The sequence below is a fragment of the Uranotaenia lowii genome, unplaced genomic scaffold, assembly GCF_029784155.1.
Source record: "Uranotaenia lowii strain MFRU-FL unplaced genomic scaffold, ASM2978415v1 HiC_scaffold_603, whole genome shotgun sequence".
In the NCBI taxonomy this organism is placed as follows: Eukaryota; Metazoa; Arthropoda; class Insecta; order Diptera; family Culicidae; genus Uranotaenia; species Uranotaenia lowii.
Window position 1 is genome coordinate 1 of NW_026598538.1, and position 25,000 is coordinate 25,000.

At 35.8% G+C, this 25,000-nt stretch overlaps 2 protein-coding genes across 2 annotated transcripts; one reads left to right on the top strand and one right to left on the bottom strand.

Annotated features, from left to right (window-relative positions):
* Nucleotides 1–4: 4 nt before the first annotated feature.
* On the top strand, nt 5–23,829 carry LOC129760426 (venom protease-like; the record flags this gene model as incomplete). Its single annotated transcript, XM_055758077.1, has 5 exons — nt 5–218; nt 998–1,454; nt 1,527–1,602; nt 1,761–1,845; nt 22,862–23,829. Coding segments are annotated over 5 exons (1,275 nt in total), but the record flags the coding sequence as incomplete, so codon positions are not given.
* Nucleotides 23,348–24,986, bottom strand: LOC129760425 (NGFI-A-binding protein homolog). Its single transcript, XM_055758076.1, has 3 exons — nt 24,641–24,986; nt 24,372–24,444; nt 23,348–24,304 (listed from the first exon to the last, which is right to left on the bottom strand). Exons 1-3 carry the CDS (start codon nt 24,682–24,684, stop codon nt 24,083–24,085), a joined length of 339 nt encoding a protein of 112 aa, XP_055614051.1. The 5' UTR covers nt 24,685–24,986; the 3' UTR covers nt 23,348–24,082.
* Nucleotides 24,987–25,000: the final 14 nt, after the last annotated feature.

Consider the following 25,000-nt stretch of genomic DNA (forward strand, 5'->3'; position numbering starts at 1 on the left):
TTCCGGGGGCTATCCGGTCCTGTGCTGTACCGATGGCGTCGAGTACGATCAGTCACCTAGTAGCAGCAGCCACTCACCTTTCGTGGAGGTGACAACAACAACGACGACGACCACGACAACTCCTAGACCGGCGACGACGCTGGCCCCGGTCACGTCAGCACCTGTTGTGCGTCAGGCAGATTGCATTGGACCGGACAGTCGCGAAGGATACTGCATTAGTAAGTGTCACCCAATATTATGCGTAGGATCAAGCAAACTGGGGTTCAATGAGCTCATTTTTAAAACTTACATATTGAGGGGGAAAAGTTCCGCGCCTATCGAATGGAATGCACCTAATGCCTTAAATGTTGATAAATCAACATTTTATATCAAGCGAGATGAAAGGTTGTACTGATTTGATAGATTTTTTATAAAAACATTTGAATAAATCAAATGTATGAAAGGATATCACCAAATATTATAATAGTAAGATATCACTATATGACAACCCTAACGTACATACATAAATTTATGCCATAATATTATTATCTGTGATTACTTGGATTTCTCCAAAATTTCGGCATTGGTGTATGATAATTATTTGGATTTGTACTGTTCAATTTGCAACCATTACTGATTTGCTTCTTACTAAAATAATTGGAGAGTTTTTTTTAAATAATTCTACCCAAGTCCTTAGAAAACACCGAGTTTCAAAAAGCTATCAAGAGTAGTACAAGATCAGCGGGAAGCGGGAGTTGATTAGAAATGTTGATTTATCGGTCATTCTCTCAAAAGGCTCAAAAGCCTGCTAGACGCACTAAACCCGATAGACGCATATATGAACACTAAAAAAACATACTAAACCTGTACGGACATACATGTTGTTCGACTTAGGCTATGAAATTCTTAAAAGTTAAGGCAGACATGATTAAGACTGAGTTCAATAGAAACCCCCAAAGCCCAATGAATCTTCGTCACTTGTCAAATCAAGTCACACTAATTCGCTAATAAATTTCAGGTTTACGAAGCTGCCCATCGCTGTTGAATGAATTTTTGAAGCGCCAGAAAGATCCCCAATTCGTGAAATTTATTCAGCAATCGAATGCCATCTGCAACTACATTCAGCCGAACGTGTGCTGTCCTCTGGATGGAGCCGGTACGGTCGTGCTTCCGCCCTCGGTTCCACCCCCAACAGTGGCTCCTCCCCCACCTCCACCGGCACCACCCACCGAAGGTCCTTCTCCCGGTCGGACAAGTGACATCATTCAACTGCCCACCCCCGCCGATGGCTGCGGAGTGAGCAAAGTTCAGCACAATCGCGTCGTGGGAGGAGTCCCAGCTGCCCTCAACGGATGGCCTTGGATGGCCTTGATCGGCTACAAGAACGCTCTCGGGGAGGTTTCGTTCAAATGTGGCGGATCACTCATCACCAAGCGCCACGTGCTGACGGCGGCCCATTGCATCCGAAAAGATCTGTAAGCATCAGCAGAAGCCGCCAAATTTGGCAAATAAAAACACACGTTAAATGCAAATTCAATTTATTTCAGATCCTCGGTGCGGCTCGGAGAGCATGATACATCCACCGATACGGAAACGAACCACATTGATATTCCGGTTGTGAAGGTCAGTCAGTTGGCGTCCGTTATTTATGGTTTTAACTGTTGTGATCCATTGACGGCACCCGTTTTAGACATTCATGTTGATTGATTTGACAATATTAAATAGGAGGTAGTTTTAACACGTTGCGTTTCTTTTCTTCTCTCTCGACTGGCGTTTAATAGATGGAAACCTATCCGCAGTACGACAAAAAGGATGGCCATTCGGATTTGGCGTTGCTGTATTTGGAGTCTAGCGTTCCCTTCAGCGGTAAGTTGAAATAATGCGACGATCATCGTAGCAATATGATAAAAATACCTGAACTAGGATCATGTTAATTACTCCTTAATGAGTCATTGCAACACTTTTTCATTCCAATCATTTACTCCAACGTGTTTCAACATTAAATTTTTGGGTGCGAAAGTTGTTCCTTGGCCAAATATCGGCGCCATACTCTTTTGGTTAACACTAGGTGGATGCTCAACGAGGATCAATTTTGTTTGCTCCCTTAGAGTTGACCAAATACGCCGAAATTTTGTAGGGGGCTTTCCGGCTGGCCGCTTCATAAACATGATACGCTTTTCCGTGAACCACTTCAAAACCAACCTGCTAAAAAATTAAAGACATGTCGAAAACCATAGTTTTGCATTTTCTGATATGAAAACAAAAGGCTTTGTATGGAAAGATCTGTAAAATTAACCACAACTCGCTTCAATCCACAGGTAAAACATTGCAATGTACAGTCCCCCCACAATCATCGGTCAAACACAATTATTAGTCACCAAACATTTTTTTTTTTTTGTGATGGTCCCACAGGCCCTTTTGGGTCCTTCCTCCACCCCATACGCTTCTTTAGAAGTGGGAGGGACATTTTATCCTATGGATAATCTTGTTAACATTATTTACTCCATTTCTGTACGACTTATTCGTCTTACTCCCGCGTATGTCCATCATCGTACTATATTATGTCTGATTCTTCGTCAGATTTCCATCACTTTCATATGATCCTTTTTAGGATTGGTCATTGTTTCAAAAAGTCTGTTTTATGTATCCTATTATCAGTTTCTTGAAAGTTCCAATGTTCAAACTATCTTTAATACTCACAGGTAGATTGTTGAACATTTTCAACCCGTTGTAGAAAACAGAACGTTTGGTTATGTCTTTTTTAATACTAGGCAATCTGAATTCTCGTGCTCTTCTTGTGTTGTATCTATGTATTTCGTGTCCGTACTGCAAACCATCAGCCAAGTAAGCTGATAACATTCCGTTCTTCATCTTGTATACAAAAATCAAGCTGTTATACGCAATTCTCTGTTTCACTGACAGCCATTGAAGCATATCGAGCATTAAGGCACTAGGCGTGTATCGATTGCATCGTATCACTACCCGCATTATCTTATTTTGTATTCTCTGCAGCCGATTTGTTTGCGTATCTGACGCATGAAGCAATATTGTAGCGCAATAATCGAAGTGTGGCATTATAACAGACTTCACGTAGATTACTTTTGACCAAAAAGTCATATATCTGCTTATCCGACAGAGCACTCCATATTTCATGGCAATCTTCTTTATAGTGTAGTCGATGTGAGCTACGAAATTTAACTTTTCATCTATTTGTACTCCTAGGTATTTAACCTGATGTACTCTTTCGATTGCACAACCATCAATCAACAGGTTTGAACACTCTACGAGTTTGCGGTTACCAATAATCATCCAGTTGGTTTTATCGAGATTCAGGCACAACTTCCTGTGTTTCAAAAACTCTGTTACATTTTTCAAATCAGCATTTGCTTCCTGTATAACGAGTTGTAAGTCCTCACCATTCCAATAGGACACTGAATCATCCGCAAAAAGTTTGAGGCGACCATAGCGTAGGCAATTTTTCATGTCGTTGATGTACAGTATAAATAACAAGGGACCCAATACACTGCCTTGGGGTACACCTAGTTTATTTTCCCTGTATCGCGAGTAAGATGAACCATATTATGTTCTTTGCATTCTATTATCTAGGTAGTTATTAAACCACTCGAGAACTGTTCCATTGATACCAATTCTTTCTAACACTTTTATTAACTGTAGGCGATCGATAGTTTCAAAAGCTCTCTTGAAGTCTAGAAACACCGCAACTGTATAACTACCATTTTCAATGTTGGTCTTCCAATTTCGTAGAATCAATTTTACTGCAGATTCTGTTGAATGCTGTTTTCTGAATCCAGACTGTTCGGCAATCAATATTTCTTTGGACTCAATAAAACGTAGCAACTGGGTTTTTACTGCTAACTCTAGCACCTTTTCTTGTATTTCCAACATATTTATCGGACGGTACAATTTTGCCTCTCGGGTATTTTTCACCTTTTGAATAGGAATAACAGTCGAACACTTCCACGTATTTGGTATCACTCCTAATCGCAGACTCGTATTTATAATATGTCTCAATGGATTGGCCAAAACCGGTAATGAGTCTTTAAAAACTCTTAGAGATACATTATCAATCCCCGCTGTGAATTCCTTGAATTATAAACTATTGATTATAGCTCATAAATATCAAAAATTTTGTTTTCAGATGATAATATTTGCATATGAAGTTCAGGTGTCTCGAAAAAATGCTGATGGCGTTCAGTTCGGTCTGGTCGAAACCCGACCAATTGTGACTATTGTGAGCAATTTGACTAATATAATTGGTCGGGATTCGACCAGACCGAACTTAGCGCCATGAGGAAATTTAGAAACAACAAAAAATGAATCTCATAAGTGACTAATGATTGTGTGGGGACTGTATATAAGGTATCAAAAATATGATTTTTCAATAGAGTGGTCCATTTATTGTCCAGAGACAATTCGAGCGGAAAAAAAAAATAAAACAGCATTATTGATCGCATAAACACTTCTTGAGTTCCAAAATACACAGAGTCTTAAACAAAGCTGGCAGAACTCTTGAAAGATGTAAACATTAAAAATGACTAACACGATAAAAGTGTCCAAAATTGACAAACAATAGAAAACTACAGAAATGACAAAAATGTTTTTCGTCATTAAATAACGATCTTAATAAGGTTCGTAACAATTTTGAATAAGTTTTTTTTCGAGCTGAGTTGATAAGAAAAAAACCATTGAATTGAAATAAATTGGACAAAATCTTTTTTCTAAAAAAAGGATAACAACCGAGAAAAAAACTTATATAAGATAAAAAAACTAAAGCAATCACGAGTAAATTAATAAATTCTTAGAAAAATTCAAACAGTTGAAAGAGCGAAAAGCAAACAATATATAATGGCTTTTTAACTTCAATTGCTTCTAAAAACTTAATGTCCACAGATAATCATACCGCTTGTACATAAAAAGTTTTAAGGTTTATGGGACTTTTAATTGACATAGTTTGACATTATTGGATTCATCAGTTTTTATTTAATTTACAAAAACATGCGATTTTCACCCTACTAAGAAAAAGAGGTAAGTTTCAACAATTAATTAACAAATTAATGAAAAATGAAATAAAAACGTATGAAAATTTAAAGTTTTTGATATACTGGTGATGTCATAACGCATAAAGCAGCAGTTGAAGTATTTTTGTTATCTTTTTAAGTTGATATTTTTCGGTGATCAACAATCACCGAAAAATATCAACTTAAAAAGATAACAACAACTGGCGGTGATCAAAACTCGTAAACATTGAAGTATTTTTTGGTTTTGTTCGAATTTTATTTTACATTTTTTTCTGTTGAAAATGTTTAGCATAAGGCTGCTGCATACATTTAGGGATAAAAAACATAACAAAAAATTCTACTGGCTGAAAACCCGTGCAATGACCCGTCCATGATTTTTGGTAAATCATTCATATTTTTTTTCAAAATGATGTTTCTTCTACTGAACAAGTAATTTGCTTCAAAATAAGTTCTCAGCAGTCTAGTTTTGAAATTTGAAATAAATATTTCCAAAACACAGATTTAGAAAAAAATCTGAATCATAAAATAAATTTCAGATCAGGTAAAACAATTAACCATGATTAATTTTTAGGAAAATAAAAATAATTGTTACATATTTATTATTCACTCGCTGACCCGGTGTGCTTTGCTACACCTTTCAAAATCAAATTATATTTTCAAAAATTATTTAAAAAATTTATTGGTTTCATTGGCATTATTTGAAATCAAATTATAACATAGTTCATAAGCAACCGCTATAAAATGAGAGCTGCAGCTGGAGTTTTGAATTGCAACACAAAGCTAACTTAAACTAATATTCTGAATCTTGCTCTATTAATTTGTGTTAAAGATCTGATAGTTTTAATCTGTCTGGAGGGTCTCAAATTAATCGTACGCAAACAATCCAACTTATAAAATATGGTTGTTTTTGCTTGATATGTTCTGGATTTATGCTAAAAAAACTGATAAGAGAGCCCCCTCCCCTGTCCTTTCCTTCACCTCCTGTTCAAAGGAGATCGTGATCTTTAATAATCATACCCATTTTTTTCGTTCCCAAAAATTCTCTTATATCAAATATAGTTCCATTGGTTGATAAGTTTTTAAGCATTACAACAAAATGTATATGGAGCCTCCTCCTTTCTCCCCCTCTCTACACTGTAAAGCGTAAGGGTCTATAACAATCGTAGAAACATATCTCGTAACCAAGTACTTTTCCATGTCATATTTGTGTCCATTTGTTGGCTTCGTTTGAACTTATTCGTTGAGAACTCATGCTAACAAAATTGTATTGGGCTCACCTCCCTCCTACTTTGTACCTACTCACTGAAAGTGTGTCAGATAATCGTAGAATCATACCAAAATGATTTTCCATATTAAGTTTTGTCCATTTCTCGGATTTTGTAAACAAAAAGTTAAATGTAAGCCTCCTCTTCCCCTCCTATATTCCCAATTCTATCATCCTACTGCAAGAAAGGAATTGTTTCACATAGAAAAAGTATTTTTCGTACTCAAATACTTTTTGATGCCAAATTTGGTTTCATTTGCTCGATTAATTCTCGAATTATGCAAAAAAACTGTATGGAAGCCCCCCTTTCGTCCTTTATATCTTTCCGCTAAAAAAGATGGGGCCTCAATTTATAATAGAAACATTTATCGTATCCAAATACCCTCACATGTCAAATAGGGTTCAATTTGATCGATCAACTCTCCAGTTATACCGAATTTTGTTCATCCACCTCCTTTTCATCCACCTCTTTGAAGAAGTGAGGGAAACCAAATATTCATAGAAGCATTTCTCGTACCCAAATATCGTTCCATGCCAAATTTGGTTCCATTTGCTGTTGTAGTTCTCGAGATATGCAGTAATAACTGTATGAAACTTCCCTCCCTCTGTCTTTTCTACCCGCTGGAAAAAGGAAAGGGTCTCAAACAATTATAAGAATATGTCACGTTCCCAAATACCTGCCCATGCCAAATTTGGCTCCATTTGCTTTATTAGTTATTGAGTTCTGTAAAAAGTATAAAAGAGGCTCTCTCCCCCCTTTATATCTTCCTACTGGAAAGAGGCTTACTCCCCCTTTCTACTGGAAAGAGGGAGGGGTCTCAAATAATCATTGAAATCTTTTTCGTATCAAAATACCTTACCATGCCAAATTTGGTTCCAATATCTTGATTAGTTTTCGAGTTTTATGAAAAATTGTAAGGTAGCCCCCCTCCCCCTTCCTATCACCCCACTGAGAGGAGGGAGGGGTACCTAATAGTCATAGAAATATTCTCCGTCCCTAAATACCACCCGATGCCAAATTTGGTACCATTAGCTTGGTTAGTTCTCGAGTTATGCAAAAATCTGTCTATTGTTTGGGAGGCCCCTCCCCCCCTTCCTGTTTGGGGGAGGGGTCTCAAACCATAATAGGAACCTTCCCCGGCCTCCAATACCCCCACCTGCCAAGTTTCACGCAAATCGGTTCAGTAGACAGACAGACAGACAGACAGACAGACAGACAGACAGAAATTCATTTTTATATATAGGCATATAGATATTAATATCCTTTTCTTTTCCTCCTTTTCAACTGAAGAATTGATTGAAAAATAACGCTGTGGTGTTTTGAATTTGAAAATTGAATTTTTGTTTAGGATTTTTTTTTAAAGTTTATGTTTTTAGAACACAAAAAATTTCAGAATTAAAAAACATCCACAAATTTATCAAAAATATTTATAAAAAATTAAAAAGCTTGACAATAAAATTTTTATAAATTTATTAAAAAATTGAAAAAAGTACTCTAAATTCGATTTAATCATTTGAAAATTTAAAAAATATGAAGATCGAAAAGCTTTTTTAACATATAAGAAAGATTTTTTCATTAAACACGTCTTACCATTATAAAAACTTATATATAGAATTTAAGTGATAACTCAAAGAAACAGCTTTTTGGAGCTTATGTTTTAATAATTGATTTGGTAGATATTGCCGTCCTGAACTCGATTCTTTAGTCAAATTTCGACTGAAGGGTGATACGGTCAAAATTTGGTCAAGGGAAAACGCGTGTAAATCCGTGAAATCGTTTATTTAAAAATCAAATTAAATTTCTTTTTCGAGTTTAATTAGTATAAAATTCAGGAAAAATATTCAGTTAGGCTTCCGCTTTTCCAAATCCGAATTGCCGGGCCTTACGCTTAACCCCTGCCATCAGATTTTGTACAGCCACCTTGTCCACCTTCTTCGCCGCAATTGCCGGGCCTTACGCTTAACCCCTGCCATCAGATTTTGTACAGCCACCTTGTCCACCTTCTTCGCCGCAGAAAGCCAGTTTGCCTACTGCTGCTCGTCCTTAGCAGTTTTTTTTTGTCTTTTTTAGGTTCCGCTTGACAATAGCCCAGTATTTCTCAATTGGGCGGAGCTCTGGCGTGTTGGGAGGGTTCTTGTCCTTGGGAACGACCTGCACGTTGTTGGTGGCGTACCACTCCATGGCCTTCTTACAGTAATGGCAAGATGCCAAATCCGGCCAAAACAGTACGGAACAACCGTGTTTCTTCAGGAAAGGCAGCAGACGTTTATCCAAAACACTCTTTTACGTAAATTTCTTGGTTGACAGTCCCGGGAGCTATGAAAATGCTGCTTTTCAAGCCACAGGTACAGATGGCTTGCCAAACCAGATATTTCTTCGCGAACTTTGACAGTTTCGTGTGCTTGAAAATATCTGCTACCTTTCCCCTTCCTTTTGCCGTATAAAACTCCTGTCCCGGAAGCTGCTTGTAGTCGGCTTTGACGTAGGTTTCGTCGTCCATTAGCACGCAGTCAAACTTTGTCAGCATCGTCGTGTACAGCCTCCGGGATCGTGCTTTGGCCGTCGTATTTTGTTTATCATCGCAATTTCGAGTCACTACCTTCTTGTAAGTCGATAGTCCGGCTCGTTTTTTGGCTCGATGCACGGCTGTAGACGATAAACCCAGCTTATTTGCGGCATCTCGGAGAGAGAGGTTAGGGTTTCGCTTAAAACTACCGGCAACTCTCTTTGTCGTCTCAGCGGCTTCCGGTTTTCGATTTCCCCCCGATCCAGACTTCCTGGCTGTCGACAAACGTTCCCTAAACACTTTAATTACATTTGTAACGGTTGATTTGACAACTTTTAGCGATTTTGACAGCTTTGCGTGCGAGTAGCTCAGATTTTCGCGATGCGCGAGCAAAATTTTGGACGGCATTTTGACAACTGAAGAGTGAATTCCAAAATAGAAAATAGGAGCAACATTCTACACACACATACACCTTCAAAATGATGGGTGTTCAGGTTTTTTAAATGCAATATTGAAGAAATACGTCAAGATGATATTGACCAAATTTTGACCGTATCACCGTTTATCAAGTACAATTCAAAGGTTTTTAAATTTTTGGAAAGATATCATTTTAAGTATTTTTGATATTACTGCAGAAAGTTTGAAAAAAAAAACGATTAGATTGATGCTTTAAAAACTCAATTTGGTTTAAAACTTCTTCAAAAATTCGTTAAATGAGGAAAAGTTACTTTCTACTTGAAGTCTGGATGAAAGTGGATAATTGATTCAAAACATTTATTTTAAAATGTTATGTCTTTGTTTTCAAGTTTTATCAAAAAAGTGCAGACTGTCTAAAACAATTTTAACCTATTTTGAAAAGTTATTTCAATTACAAATGCGGACAGGGCACTCAATTTTGTCAAAATTACGTTTGCAATTCAATGAACCTCGGAAAAATGTTAATTTTGGGCCTTGTGTGATTTACCCAAATCTTTTCAATTGTGATGTTGAGCATTTAGAAGAATAAGAAACAAACGATTTTTTTTTAATCCACTTTAAATTTCTTTGACAATCGAGATAGAACAGATTGAAGTTAAAGATTTGCAACACTGAAAATTTGCTTACGTTTGTTTTCATCCAACGTGTAATTGGAGTGTTTTTTTAATCTTCAGTTTTTGAAATTTTGGCTGCTTAACTTTTATTTTTCGTTCTAAAGCGGTATGAACTTAATACTTATGTGCGAACATTTTCTATATTTGTTTTGAATTTTGGATTGCTTTAGTATCTGAGTTCAAATTCTGACCATTTAAAATTTGGATCTCAATTCAGCTTTCGCAGTTCTTATTGTGATTTTACTTAAGGCAACCTTCAAATTACAAAAGACTAGGTCAAGGAAGACGAAAAATTCTTATTCTAAGTTTCTAAGAAAAGCTAATCCAAAAGGGTTTGAATATTTTGTCCAACCAACTATAATTTATGAATATGTCCGTTTAGCTTAATTGTACACAACATTTTCGATGTTTTCGATTTTTTAACACGTAGAATAAAGAAGGAGCGAGTCTTAAATCAGACCGTTTTTTCTTAACCACTCTAGGGTGGATTTTTTAAGAGTTTTGAATCGAAAAGGTAACTAGAAGACTCCAAATATGATCTTTGACCACTGCAAAAATGTCATTTAACGAAGAAAAATATCTGAATCCATTGAAAGTATTTAGAAATTGCAGACTTTGCTTGCAAGACCTTTTAATAACTTCATGCAATGTTTTTGCAAAGGTATTTTAAATCAATAAATTGCCTAGCTATTCAAAGCAGTTTTTTAAGATTTTTATCCTCGTCCTACGGTTAAACAGCTTTCAAACAATCAGTCAAGAACGCTAGAAATTTAAAAAAAATAATTTTGAAAAATAATTTGTATAACATCAAATATCTTTTCTGGGGTAAGAGTTTGGTTGGTGCTTTTTACATAAATATTTCAAGGAATATTTTTCATCCAAAGTTATTTTTTTTTGGAACTATCAGTACATCTCTGGAGATTTTTGAATGAAAAAATTAGTTTTCTCTTACAAAGTTCCATACAAAATTTAAACTCCCTGCGCTAATTCAGGACTGGATGGGTCGCTTCCAAAATTTGTGTTTCTATTTCTGACAGCAAGAACTACCAAAAAAGTTATGGGAGGTGTGAAAATTTAAGAATTTGAAATTTCCATATAAAGCTTGCAGCGGTCTAAAGTAAGGTTGCCAGATTGCCCGGATATTTAATACTAAATTTAAGAACAGTCCGGCCCAGCCCGGTTGCCCGGATTTCATTGAAAGATGCCCGAATTTTGCCCGGATTTTTTCACTTTATTTGACAAATTAAACACAAAAAAAAAAACCAACAAACCCCTCCAAAATGAAATTTTTTGAGTAAGTTTTTTAAAAATAATCATGAAAGGTTTTTTGGACGCCTAAAATACGGTTTAAAATCAATCAACGAGTTTTGATGAAAAAAATATATATATTTTTTTCTTGTTTTTTGTTCAGGATTTTTTTAGTTTTTACAACATTTGCCCGCATATTGCCCGGATTTATGGTCGTCAATTTGAAATCGAATGCCCGGATTTGGCCAGGTTTTAATATAAAAAATGCCCGGTTTGTCCGACCCGGATACGTGCTGGAAAAATTCGGGCAACCTTAGCCTAAAGGTCATATACTATAGTGTAATGAAAAAATTGCGAAACAAGCTTTAAAGCTTACTGGTTCATTCAAATCATTTTTTTTAAATGGAATTTTAAACCAGCTTCATCCCCGCTTCTTCCAGATTACTTGAGGTCAGTCACCTTTACTGAAAACATACTTTATCTGCTCCCTAGTTTGGGAGTGATTGTCTCGAAATTGAACTTTTTTTTTTGATTTTTTTTTGGCATACGCATTCAGTTGATTCTGATTCTGATCAATATTATAGCACTCAGATCAGAGCCAAAGCGAAAAAATGCAGACAAATTACTTTTGAAAATAAAAATACACACTTTAAGTTATTGCACATCATTTCATCTATTTTTAGAGCTTCAGAGATAGAGATTTTTAGAGATAGAAATTACAATTACAATAATCCAAATTGTTGGTATCAATTAGAGGTAGAAATGCGAAAAATCATTTCATGAGAAATAAGAACATTTGGAAGGATAACCCGAGAATCATTAATTTAACAATTTAACAAAATTTAGTACTGTTTTTGCCTATCTTAGCTTAGCACGTTGAATTTAGCCTGAAAAAAAAAATTGATTTCAAAATTCAAAATTGAAGGGGTGTGAATTTAAACAAAATTAGAATGAGAATCCAAAATAAAACTTCGGATTCATAATTTCAAATTGAGAACAATCATTATACAGAGATCAATTCTTACTCAGAATGTAGAATTCAAATTTCGGAAAGATGTTTACAAAAATTTCCAAAAAATTAAAAGCAATTTTGGAGAATCGAACCCATAACCTTGATCTTACTGACATAGCCGAGTATTATTGGATGGTCGACCAACGTTTCGTACTGCTCGAAATTTCCACATTCGAGCAGTAAGGTAAATGTACCTACTCATGCCACACATCTTATTTATGTCACAGTTAGCTCATGTAAGCATGTCTCTGAAAAAATAGACACCTAAACAATGTTTGATCTGCTCCTTAAGTAATTCCACGTTTGAGGTGAAAATGAGTTCGTTTACCCTAGTTTTATATTACGATTGGCCGTTTCAACCCATACCATAACACGTTGGGGAGATGCGGTGCGGACAAACTGAAGTTGAAAAAACGAAACCGAAAATGAACACGCATGCGTGCTGCTTGCCTGGGGAATTTCTATTTTTAGATCGGGCGTCTTGATGCCAGTTGGATTTGTTATCGTGTTTTTTTCCTATTTCATATGAACAGCGCTGGTCTCAAACAGAGCTCCCTAGGAAACGTTTAGGTTGTTGGATCTACAAGTGATAATTCAATTAATCAAGGTGTTTGAAGTTCATGATTGTTATCGCTCGGTAGAATTTTGGTTGTGCATTGTTTTAATTTAATAAAGAGGAACGTTTTTAACTTAACTTAACTTGTTTGAGAAAAAATAACATGTTACAATGCAGTGGATGGCATCCCTGGTGCTGACGCTAACCGGTTTTGTTTTATGAGCTCGAATCGTTTTCCCCTCAACAAAACCAGACGTAGGCAACAAAAAACGCGCAACTGCATTGCCGACGCTTACCAACAGATCACCACCAGCCAGCACCGACTTTCGACTGGGTGCTTGGCATCACCTGTAACGTGGCTACTCACGGGTCGGGTTACTGGACTGATTTGAGGTCGGGATCCACTGTGTGCCGGGTAAGTCCATGTTGACGGGACGTCCGCACTAAGCTGACCGTCAATATGGGTGCAATGGGGGAGCCCGATGCATTCAGGTTGGCTAAAGAGAGATGAACCGAGCGAGGGGTGAAAACCAGCAGCTAAAAGTCTCCGCGGTAAGCAGTAGTGGGATCGCGTCCCGGAGTGGACTTCCGGTGCCAGCCTGACCAAAATAGTCAAACCGTAACCTTTTTTGCTGCACTACCGTTAGATTTTTTTTTTAATTTTGTGGTATTAATTCATTAATTATCTTTTAAATGTGGATTCATATTTAAATTCCATGTTTTCAATTCTAATGTTGATATTTTACCAATTATGTATGTACCTATAAGTTAATCAGGTAATTCGAAGAATTGTTTTGATGAGAAATACACCATTCAAATCCGAAGGAAGTAGGCATTGGTTGCACGTGCAGCACGCGTTTTTTCGGAGCTGCAAAGTTTTGATAAAATTCAACAATTTCAAGGGTAAATAATTGTTTTGAGTTTAAGATTTAGTGTTCTTTTGTACAACAAACAGATTGATCAGTTTAAATTTGAAATAGGCGATTGTTTGTACGGTGTTAACTGTGCCTAAGAAGCAGAATGGCTCAACGAAAACTGGTCGCGGATTTGGAAGAGACATCGGTAGCTTTCATGAATCATAGTTTACGAAGATAATTTGTGTTTCATGATACTTTCCTGTCTCTAAAAAAACAAATTCAACATGAGATTGGAAATTTGAGGGAGAGTTTTTTGTCCAAGTTCTGAAATAAAGAGCAAGAAAGTGTTTTTAGGATTGTTAAAAGGTGGTTTCAAACGTAGGGATGATCTGGCGACAAAGCTCTGTCGCTTTCAAGTGATTTTATTGGAAGAAATTCATTTCTGCGGATAGTCCTAATTAATGGTGAAAACTAATTACCGTGTAGGGTATGTGAAAATTTAAAAGGTAATTAAAAGCGGAATTTTTACTGGCATTTTGTATATCTGTCGAGTTGCGTGGCAGAGGGCTAGACAAAGTTGTAGTTGGAATTGAACGATGACTGCGGTTGACAAATATTTTTGGAGAGCAGCAAAAATAAAGTGGCTTTGTTCATTATCAAAGGAAATTTTTCAGATAAGTATTTGACTTATTGTTTTAATTTTGAATATTTTGAATCCAAAGTTTGTTTAATATTTTCATCAATACGTTTCTCAATGTGTATGATTATTTAGGAATCTTGAAATTGCATAATGTCTGGGAATCTGAAAGCTCAACTTCCAAATGATAGATTTGGAGTGTGGAGAACAAAGTTGGGAAGGGGACAACTAAAAAATAGTGTTAAGAGATTCCGCAAACGCGATCTAAAAAAAAGTCCACTTTTCAAAGATTCGATTTTACAAAAAATTCTGGGTTCTAAAATATTCAGAAAGCTTATACATTTTTTTTTCAATTTTGTTTGGATAATTGGAAATGAAAAATATTCATAAGGGTGTCCAAAAATTGCATAATGTCTGGGAATCTGGGAGCTCAACCTCCAAATCATAGATTTGGTTGTGGAGAACAAACTTTTTTACGAAGCAGGCCCGTGCAAAAGACCAGTCCATGGGGGTTAGGGTTTATGTTCGAGATTCAAATTTATCTGAAAATAATAACAAAACCAAAAATACACAATAAACAAGAAAATTGATTTCTAACACAGTTTTTTTTTACTCGACATTATCCCACAAACTCAAAAATTAAACATTCTACTGATAAATAAAATCAAAATTTTTAAAACAAATCATAATGAAAGTTTCGAATCAATGCTAAATATTTCCGTTTAGTCGTTGATTTTTTTCTTTCAAATGATGTTCCTTATTCCGAACTGGAAATTTGCTTCAAAATAAATTCCAAGCAGACTTGTTTTCGAGTTTGGAATAAATATTTTCAAAACACATAAAAAAAATGAATTTCACAACAAATGTCAGATCAGGTCAAAAATTATCCATGTTCAAATTTGTTAGGAATCTGATAATTGTTATTGAATATTCATCTTAATTTACATTTCTTTACTTGATTTTTGATTGAAGGCTTGCAATTGCGAAATTCCTCTGCAGTATTTTGAATTTGAAAAAAAAAAAATTAATCACGATTTGAAATGTGTTGATGGATGATTGAATTTAATTTTATTTGAATTTTCAAACACCGGTTTTAAAGATTAAAAATTTCAAGCTCTGAAGACTTTGTCTCCTTCAATTGAAATATTAGGGTTTGGAAAGAGAAGAAGGTAGAAACTATGTTTCTTATCAAAAATTTAGATTCAAATTCAAAACCAGGACACAAAAATTCCGAATTGAAAAACAAAGACAAACTTATCAAAAATACTTTTAAAAATTTGAATAGTTTAACACTTAAATTTATTGGTAAATTTATTTAAAAATTTAAAAATAACTGCACTTATTTGAAAATTGAAACAAAATAGGAAAATTGAAAAGATAAGTTTTTAAACACGTCTTACGTCAATTTTTTAATAATTGATTTGACATCTTTTGTCAATTTGGTCTTTCATCTTCAGTTTCGGTGATAATGTCTATAAGTTTTAAAATGTGTAAGTTTAAAGTAAAATCAACCATTGATAATTGATTGATAAACAAATCTACATAAAAAAACTGATTCTGAATTTGTTAATTACACTTCATTCAATATTTTGCTGATGACGATCTAACAAGTTAAATTCTACTGTTTTTACAAATTTGAAAAGGTATCATTACAAGTTTTTCTGACATTACTGCAGAAACACAAAAATGAACTTAATTTCCTTTATTAAATTTGTTGAAACATGCAAAACGATTGGATTAATGTTTTAAAAATTGTCTAAAATTCAATTTGGTTTAAAACTTTTTCAAAAATTTGTTAAATGGGAAAAATAAACAAATAGAAAACTGCTATAACCTTTTTCACAGAACTTAAAATTACAAAATTACTATGTCTTGAGGAAAATTGATTATTGATTCAAAACTTCTACTTTAAAATGTTATGTTTTTGTTTTAATTTTTTTTTCCAAAACAGTGCAAGAATTTATAAAATGAACCTATTTTCAAACGTTATTTCAATCACTAAAGGTGATAGAAAAATTGCATATTTAGATTCAGGGCACCGACATTTGTCAAATTCAGCTTTCAAATGTTTGTACCTAGGAAGAATGTCAATTTTGTGGCCTTGTGTAATTTATCACAACTTTTTTGAATGTTATGTTGAGCATTAAAAAAAAAACAAGAAACACAAAAAAAAATGAGACTGAAATTGGTTTTTGAAGAATATTTCATATCAGCATAATATTTTTAATGAAGGGATTTTTTGGAAATAAAAATTTTAAGTAATAAAGAAGATTTTAGATTAAATTTTTGTTTTGCTTATTCCGTGGACCATCGTGAGAGATAAACTCCTGTTACATGGCCTCCAACTTGTTAATGTATAAAATTAGTATTCGACGAATTAATTTTGCAGAAATGATTTGTTTCAAACTCTTAACTTTTTTACCTACACTTTTTAATGAAAACCCTGAAGACGAGGTAAGGTTTTTGTACCTCCAGATTAGAGTTTCAATTCAAAAGGTTGATTAAAATGCAAATCGAAATTAACAATAAAAAAGTATTTCGATTCGTGAACGACATATATGCAATGACGTAAAATGAAATGTCTCAAGCTTAGAGTAATGTGTGATGAAATTCCGCCGGAGGCGCGAAATTTATTTGACTTGCTTGTTAACACTTAGTCATAATCACATATTTTGATAAAGTTATTTTTCGTAACTACGGTGAAAATTTTGAATAGGTACCGTTTTTTATACTCTGAATCATAGAGAAATGAAACACAAAACTTTTTTGACAAACATTCATTGCTTTTTATAAAGTGTTCACATTTTTTTATAAGTTAGTATATGTAGAGTTCCGAAGCAAATAAATGTAACACAATTATTTTTATGATTACAACACGTATATTGATCGTCTTCCTGAGCCTTGTCCACTACACGTGTGTACGCCTCAACTGTCTTTCTTTTCCTTCCCGTTTTTCAAGGCCGCCTCAGTTTTTTCCTAATATGTCGTCGATTCAAATCTTGCGTATCTCTCGCCGAGGGGCGACTCTACAACCCCCCCTTATTTTTTTAAAAACTATTTAATGAGTAAGTCGAAGGTTCCTGATGACTTGCTGAATTTTCCACAGCACGATCTTTGGTTCCATCTTGATCTTCTTCGTTTACCAATTTCTTCAAATGCGCTATATTGCGCCTGCATTCTTTTCCACTGCTTATGGATTTCAATGTTACGTTCGCTCCTGATCTCCGTATTATTTCGAACATTTCTGGGGCGTTGTCAGTACTAAGTTTGTTTTCTTTGCGAAATCGCTTGGCTATCACTTGATCTCCAACGTCCAGTGAAGTAATTCTAGTTTTTCGTTGAGCATCAACATACTCTTTCCCCTTTTGTTTTTGAACGCGATCTCTATCTCTTACTTCTTCGTCAACGTGTACTAATTGTGGCACCTGAGGTAGTCTGTTCCTTATTCGTCTACCGAACATAAGCTCTGATGGTGAATGACCGGTAGTTAGATGCGAAGTAGAGTGATAAGTAAGAAGATATTGGTAGAGAACCTTTCTCCAATCTTGATCCAATGCCTGAGCTATTCTCATTCTCTTCAACAATGATCTGTTTTTTCTTTCCACTTCACCGTTCTGTTGAGGCCAATACGGAAGAGAATTGACCAACCGAACTCCAAACTCAGCACAAAATTGTCTGAACTCCTCACAGTCACATTTTAATTGAGGACCGTTGTCTGCTCTCATGCTATTTGGTACACCGAATATCGCAAAAACTTAGGAAAGCTCGTAAATGGTATCCAATGCAGTAGTTCGTTTCATTTCACGTACTTCAACGTAGTGACTAATATAGTCTACAACGACCAATAAAGTTTCACCATTAGGTAATGGACCTAAAATATCTATGGCGATATCTTCCCATGGCGCGTTTGGAAGCTCTTTTCGGATCATCGGTTCAGGAGGATCTGGTTTTGATACATTGCATTTGCATCCATTTTAGGCCCCCATAGGGAAGTTCGAAGATGTTGCTTCATCATCCGAATACCGATATGACCTTCACTTTCAACGGCAGAAAATTTTGTAAACGACCTTTTTGTCCTATTCTCAAAACCTTCCAGAGTAGGTTTTCAATTTCACTTAAACTCAAATCTTTCTGGGAACATAATTTTCGTAGTTCATTCGAGGAACAACCTTCTACGATAGCATCAGTTAAGAAAATATTGATAAGGACTTCTCGAGTTTCATATGAAAATTTTTCAAAACCGCATTCTGATATTTGTTGCCTCAAACGTAATACAAATTCCGCGAAGCGTTCTCCATCATTCTGTTTAAAATGTCGTATAATCCTCCTTCCAACTCCATCTAAACGACAAGGCTCGATAAAACTATCCAAAACATCTATTGCAACATCGTACCACTTCCGTAATGTAACACAATTATTTTTATGATTACAACACGTTTATTGATCGTCGTCTGGACCCCTGTCCACTACACGTGTGTACGCCTCAACTGTCTTTCTTTTCCTTCCCGTTTTTCAAGGCCGCCTCAGTTTTTTTCGAATATGTAGGGTCAAGTGGGGTAATTATGAACACGGGGTAATTCCGAACAAGTGCCATACGCGCTGCTGTGGGGGATGAATTAAAACAAAAAGTTCCAAAAGTGGTAGTTTAACATCCAATGGATAGCTATAAGCTGTTTCCGATCTGTTTTCAAATCCTCATGATATCATTTCCGACGTTTTAAAAAACCATTACCCCGTGAAACGGAAATCGTTTTCGACAATGTTCAATGTTTTGAATATCTGATCATAGGAAATCCAGCTAGAATGTTGCTATCACTTGTTTTACATCCAGCTTATGATGCTTTGTCTGGATTTTGAAGAAATTTTGAAAAATTTTATTCGCACTGATTCACAGATGAGTGTTCATATTTACCCCATAGTTTTCGTCCAATGGGGTAATTATGAACACATATTCTTATTCATTTCCTGCCATTTCTTTGGCGTCTCGATGGTCAAATGTTTTATTCATCAACTTAGGGGGCCATTCACTAGTTACCCAAGCATTTCCAGACCCCTTTCCTCCTCCTCCCCTTGTAAGAGGATTTCTTAAAAAACTATACTCCCCCCCCCCCCCCCCTTCTTCTATAAGATCTTAACACATATTAAGGATGGAATCTTATCCGGGAAACATAACACTCGGCATTCTATAACACTGAAACCACTGGACCAAATTCAATAAATTTGATATTAAAATTAGGTCCGCAAATTGTAAAATGTTAGGTTTTGAATTTTTGAGAAATTGATTTTTTTTTCTAAAAATGAGATTTAAAAAAAGCTATGCCAGTTCTTTTCAGTCTTTGAAAAAACACAATTTTATCAATACTGAAAATAAAATTTCAAAAGTAAAAAAAGTGATTAAAACAGAAATTAAAAAAAAGCTTGATCCGTTATCACATTTAAACAAGTCTTAATTTATTTAAAAAATTAGTGATAAGAACTTGCTTTTTATTGATAGAAAAAAAAGGCAGTCAAATGTTTTCTTAGATTAAATGAGTTGTGCGTAAGGATAGTTTTACCGGTAATACCAAAACCGAAAACCTGTTTTCCAGGAATAGTTCTCTAATACCGGAAACAGGTTTTACGTCCTTTCAAAACCAGTTTATTTTGTATTGATAAATAACAAGGTTATGAACTAAACTTGAAGAATGTTTAATTTTACTAAAAATAAAATTCACCAAGTGTTTTGGCTGCTTGAGCTTTTATTCATAACCACGTGAAATTTAACATTATTATGAACTTTAAGTCTCTGTGGTCAACAGTAAAATTTATGAAAAACTTTAATAAATTTGAAAGGTGAATAAGTCCACAAAGCAAAGATCAAAAAGATTAATTTTCCTGTATCTATATTTGTACAACGTGCTGCTATTCAGAACATTAGAATTACAGCAAATAATAATTGTTTATGTGGTACATCCGGATAACAAAGATCCTAAATCTATTTTCTTGCAGTCTTATTTTGATACTTAGATAATTTTTTTCAATGTTAATTTGTTCGAATACATTGTTTTTAATTTGGTACAAAATGAATTTTGTTTTGGGTTGAAGGTTTTCTCTTACAGCTTGGTGAAAAAACTTCTGCAGTACTTCAATTTTTTTTAGAGAATACAGCTACTAATGTGAAATTGTGTAGAGGTGATTAAAAATGTATTAGTGTGAATATTTTTCAAAACAGTCGATCATATAGAATTGAGAAGCCTTGCAAAAAATGACTGTTCACTGATCCAATAAGATTTTAATGAGTTTTTTTTAAGATTTTCAAATTTTCTGTATATGTATAGGTTTCAATTTCATGATATCTGAAAAGCCTAGCCCACGACATTTAGGTGAAGACTTGATGTTTGCTGCAAAAACATTTCAAACGTATGTAAAAAATATCGATTAGCCTGACTCGCCCAAAATTTCACTGGTATGGAGAGGTTCTATCAAATAAAAATGTTCTGCAACGACATTAAGAAACGGAAAAAAACAAACCAACCAAAATGTAAAAGATGCAACAAAGAAATTTTACTCCCGAAACAAAAGTTAGAAAAAATCAATAAAAAAGAACACTAAAAAGCTTTTTTTCTGTTGCTTTCCGTCTTATTTTTGATTACATTTGTTTTTTTTACAAGTTTTATACATAAATTGAATTGAGTTTTTTATAAAACAACCCATTTTCTTGTTACTGTTAATTATTTTCATTATTTGGTGTTGAATTGAGATTTTCTGACATCATATAAATGATATTGGACAAGTCTCGGGGTAATTATGAACAGGTTTTGGGGTAATTATGAACATATTTTTTTAAGTAAAAAACCACCATACAATGCTTACTATGGGCAAATGTAACGTATAACTACTGTTACTTTTCAAAAATTTTATACCAAGTTCGTAATCCGTGTTCATAATTACCCCCTAGACAGTGGGGTAAATATGAACAGACGGGGTAATTATGAACAGACGTCTCAAGGTCGTGGGTTGCGACCAAAAAATAAAAGTTGCTCTACAGAATGATGAAGAGCACGGAAACAATCATTATTGGCAGCTTTTCAGAAATTATGATAAGAAATGAACATATGGTGGCTATAAGTGTGCCAAATGCAGAAATTTTGTTCATAATTACCCCACCTAGCCCTACATCGATTCAAATCTTGCGTATCTCTCGCCGAGGGGCGACCCTACAGTATGCATTTCTCTAATGATGGCTTCACACTAGGATTAACGTTTTTGTAGGAGTGTTACATCATTTTTTTTCTGTGATTTTCATCCTGTAGGATGATTCATCCCTAAATAACATCATTTTGAGAACTATAACAGGTAAAAACTTCGTCTTTGGATGGAAGAGTTTCAAAAACTACAAAGGCCTTGATTATAACAGTCATTGAAGCTGAATCGATAAGTGGGTTTTTTTTTAATCTCGCCGTACTCAAATTGCATTTTGGCCTGTTTCTGAAATAATGTTAACGTTCCAAAGTTGTTCGGGTCAATATGACCCGAAACGCAGATTATATGAACTATTAACGAGAAAAAAAAACTTGAGTTTAGAAAAATCGGCTTGTTGAGATATGAGATACAGCGAAGCAAAGATTTGTTGCTACAGGAAAATCTGGGATCTGGGTCAACTTTTTCATCGAACACCCACAAATTCATACATCGTCGTAAAGATGTATTCGGACATGCTCCGGAACGCTGAACTTATCCTTGGCCGTGAAAAACAGGTTGCCGGGGATCTGTTTGAAGTCGGCCTTCACATATGTTTTGTCGTCCATGATGCAGCATTCAACTTTCGTCAGCATATTGAGGTACAACTTCCTGGCACGGGTTTTGGCGGACTTGTTCTGCTTCTCGTCGCGCTTAGGGGACTTTTGTTCCTTGAACGTTCGAAGCCTAGCCTTAGTTTTGGCCCTCTGGACAAAACTTCGACTTAGGTGCAGCTTCTTAGCCACATTCCGAACGGAGGCGTTCGGGTTTCGGTTGAAGGCCCCAATAACGCGGTTGTGATTTTTTGTGTTGTACGGAATACTTTTTCCTTCCCTTCTGGGCTTCCGATCGGTGGTCAATCGTTCCTCGAACTGTCTAATCACTCGCGACACCGTGGAATTCGCGATCCCCAACTTGTTAGCGATGGGACGATACAAGAGATCCTTGTTCTCGTGATGAATACGCAAGATTTTATCACGCACGAGCTGTTCTTCCAACTTCCTTTCCGCGAGTTTTGATCACAGGACTTTAAAACTTGCAGGATGTAAACAATGCACTATGAACTAAATCCATCCAATTTTTCATTTAATTCTAATCAACGGTTACAAAAGTTAGAGCACTTTCATAGTGTGGCAATTTCATCGTGGACACCCTTTAAATTAGACCCAAGAATAGATTACGGATACAGGTCCTCTTACGCTTTTTATTTCACTTCTCCTTCCCTACCTAATTTCCCTACCTTTTTCTTCCATACAAATGACACCATTTCCATTCAAATGCATTTTGAGCTATTTCTATAACACTCGCATTCCGAATTGCAAAATTCTAACGAAATCATAATTCTTTTATATTATTTATAATGTCATATTTTCTGAAAACAGCTTTGGGTTTATATTAAATTATAATTATGATGAAATGCACAAACTATCATATAATTTTTCCATCTTTTCAGACGCCGTTCGCCCAATCTGTCTGCCAACTGGTGAACCGGTCCGATCCAAGAACTTCGAAGGCTTCACACCGTTCGTCGCCGGTTGGGGTCGAACTCAGGAAGGCGGAAAAGCGGCCACAGTGCTCCAGGAGCTTCAAATCCCGATCATTTCGAACACCGAGTGCCGCGGACTATACTCCAAGATCGGCAAATCCTTCTCGGAAAAGCAGTTCGACGATGCGGTTCTGTGTGCCGGGGTCCTGGAAGGTGGCAAGGACTCTTGTCAAGGTGATAGTGGCGGTCCGCTGATGTTGCCGCAGCGTGAGGGCACGACTTTCTACTACTATCAGGTCGGAGTGGTGTCCTACGGGATTGGCTGTGCGAGGGCAGAGGTCCCTGGGGTGTACACCAGGGTGGCCAAGTTCGTCGATTGGATCAAGGAGAAGGTCACGGAACCCGTTTAGGAATTTCGGTTTTGGAAGTCGAAGAAATGGAACACGTTCGTTACTTAGTATTCTTGCCATTTATTTGGTTTTACTCTTAAAATGTTACTGGTTGTATTTCTTGGTACACTGAATGCAAAAAACTTGTTTAGAATAATGTTTTTGTATTTCACGAATGTTGAAGAACTACAATTAGGGTGCTTTTGTACGTACGGATTATGCTCAATAATGTGTTTTGCATGACAAATAGGTTTATTTTGTGCTCGAAGAGAACTGTATTACAGCTACGAAATATATACACAATATCACATGTGTACACATCTATTTATTTACATATTTATAGTTTTAATCTAGAACAAGGCAAATGAAAGAAACCTAAATTTGGTCGATAACAAAGTTTGAATGTGTATTTATTGAACAGTCTTCTTGAAAGTGATGTTTGCACTGAATCTAACCAAAAGCTGGTCGAGTAATGAACGTAAAAATTTTAATGCTTATTTTTTTATCTAGAAAATTTAACTTGAACCTAAAAAAAGTAAGGAACCGAATATACCTAGTAACAGTCTTTATGTGTCTGAAATAAAATTTAGTGTGATAAACACAATTGCCGAAAAAAGAAATTCATTGAAAAATTTTTAACTTTTATAAAGTTTTTAGACTAGCTGCCGAAAAGATGTGCAAACGAAAGGTTATCATAAGGGTATGCCCTGAATTAGTACATGAGTTTTGGGTCTTTAGCTTTTTTGTGTCCTCGGATGATCCTCCGTTGGGTGATGCTGTTGTTGATGATTCGGTGTCGTTACAACTCCGGCGAAATGGCCTCCCGCTTGATGGTGATGGCCTCGCTCAGGGCCGGACTCAGTGCCAAAGCCGGGTTTGCTACGGCAATGATGTGCCCTCCGGACGATGAGATGACCTGAACTCCCAGGGAACTCTCGTGGGCCACCAGAGATCGTGCCGCGTGTCTGAGAGTTTCCGGAAAATCGTGCTCACTCAGGTCCCTGTCGATTCCATTTCCAGCCTGTTTCGAGGGGAAAGATTTTTGATAAAAGTTGCTCAACAATATTCGATTGTTCTTGAAAACTTACTTGAACTGGTGACGAACTTGAATTGCTAAAACTAAATCGAGAATCTGCGTCATCAAATTCGGATCGAGTGAACCTGTTAAAATAAGAGAAAAAAAATCTTACTATGTTTTTATGTTCTTTTTTTCTTAAAGTGTCAAACGAAACAGTAACAAGTCCAGCTCTTCCAAGAATCAAATATTTTCCGATAGGCTCCGTTGCCGGTAGCCTAGCTTCCAAAAAATTGGTTCGAAGCTCCTCGGAAGAACTTGTTTTACCACTAACATACTCACGAAAATTTACTTGAATCGGTCAGGTCAAAGGGTTTGTCACCCATGTGCTGGTACAGGGAAGTGGTCGACAGGTCCCGGTTATCGTCGGAGTTTTCCTAGTAACGGACGAAATAAAAATATCACAGAATAGTTTTGAGTGCACTGGCCATTGCTGGATTAGAGACATTCACGCAAAGCGAGCAATTTCGAGCAAGTAATTCAAAAACAAAAACTTTTCTATCTACAATTTAAAAAGCGAAACTAATTTCGAAATAAAAACAATCTACTCTGAGCAGAAGCGAAAAGCGGTAAGCGTATGAATCTAGCACGTGGTGGTTGCCTTACTTCAGGCGCTAAAGTTTCGCGCCCAAAGGTATTTTT

Coding starts and splice junctions, on each gene's coding strand:
- LOC129760425 (XM_055758076.1), bottom strand. CDS start 24,684: ATGGGTGACAAACCCTTTGACCTGACCGATTCAAGTAAATTTTC. Junction 24,445..24,640: donor ACCGATTCAAGTAAATTTTC/GTGAGTATGTTA, acceptor TTATTTTAACAG/GTTCACTCGATCCGAATTTG. Junction 24,305..24,371: donor CAAGTTCGTCACCAGTTCAA/GTAAGTTTTCAA, acceptor CCCTCGAAACAG/GCTGGAAATGGAATCGACAG.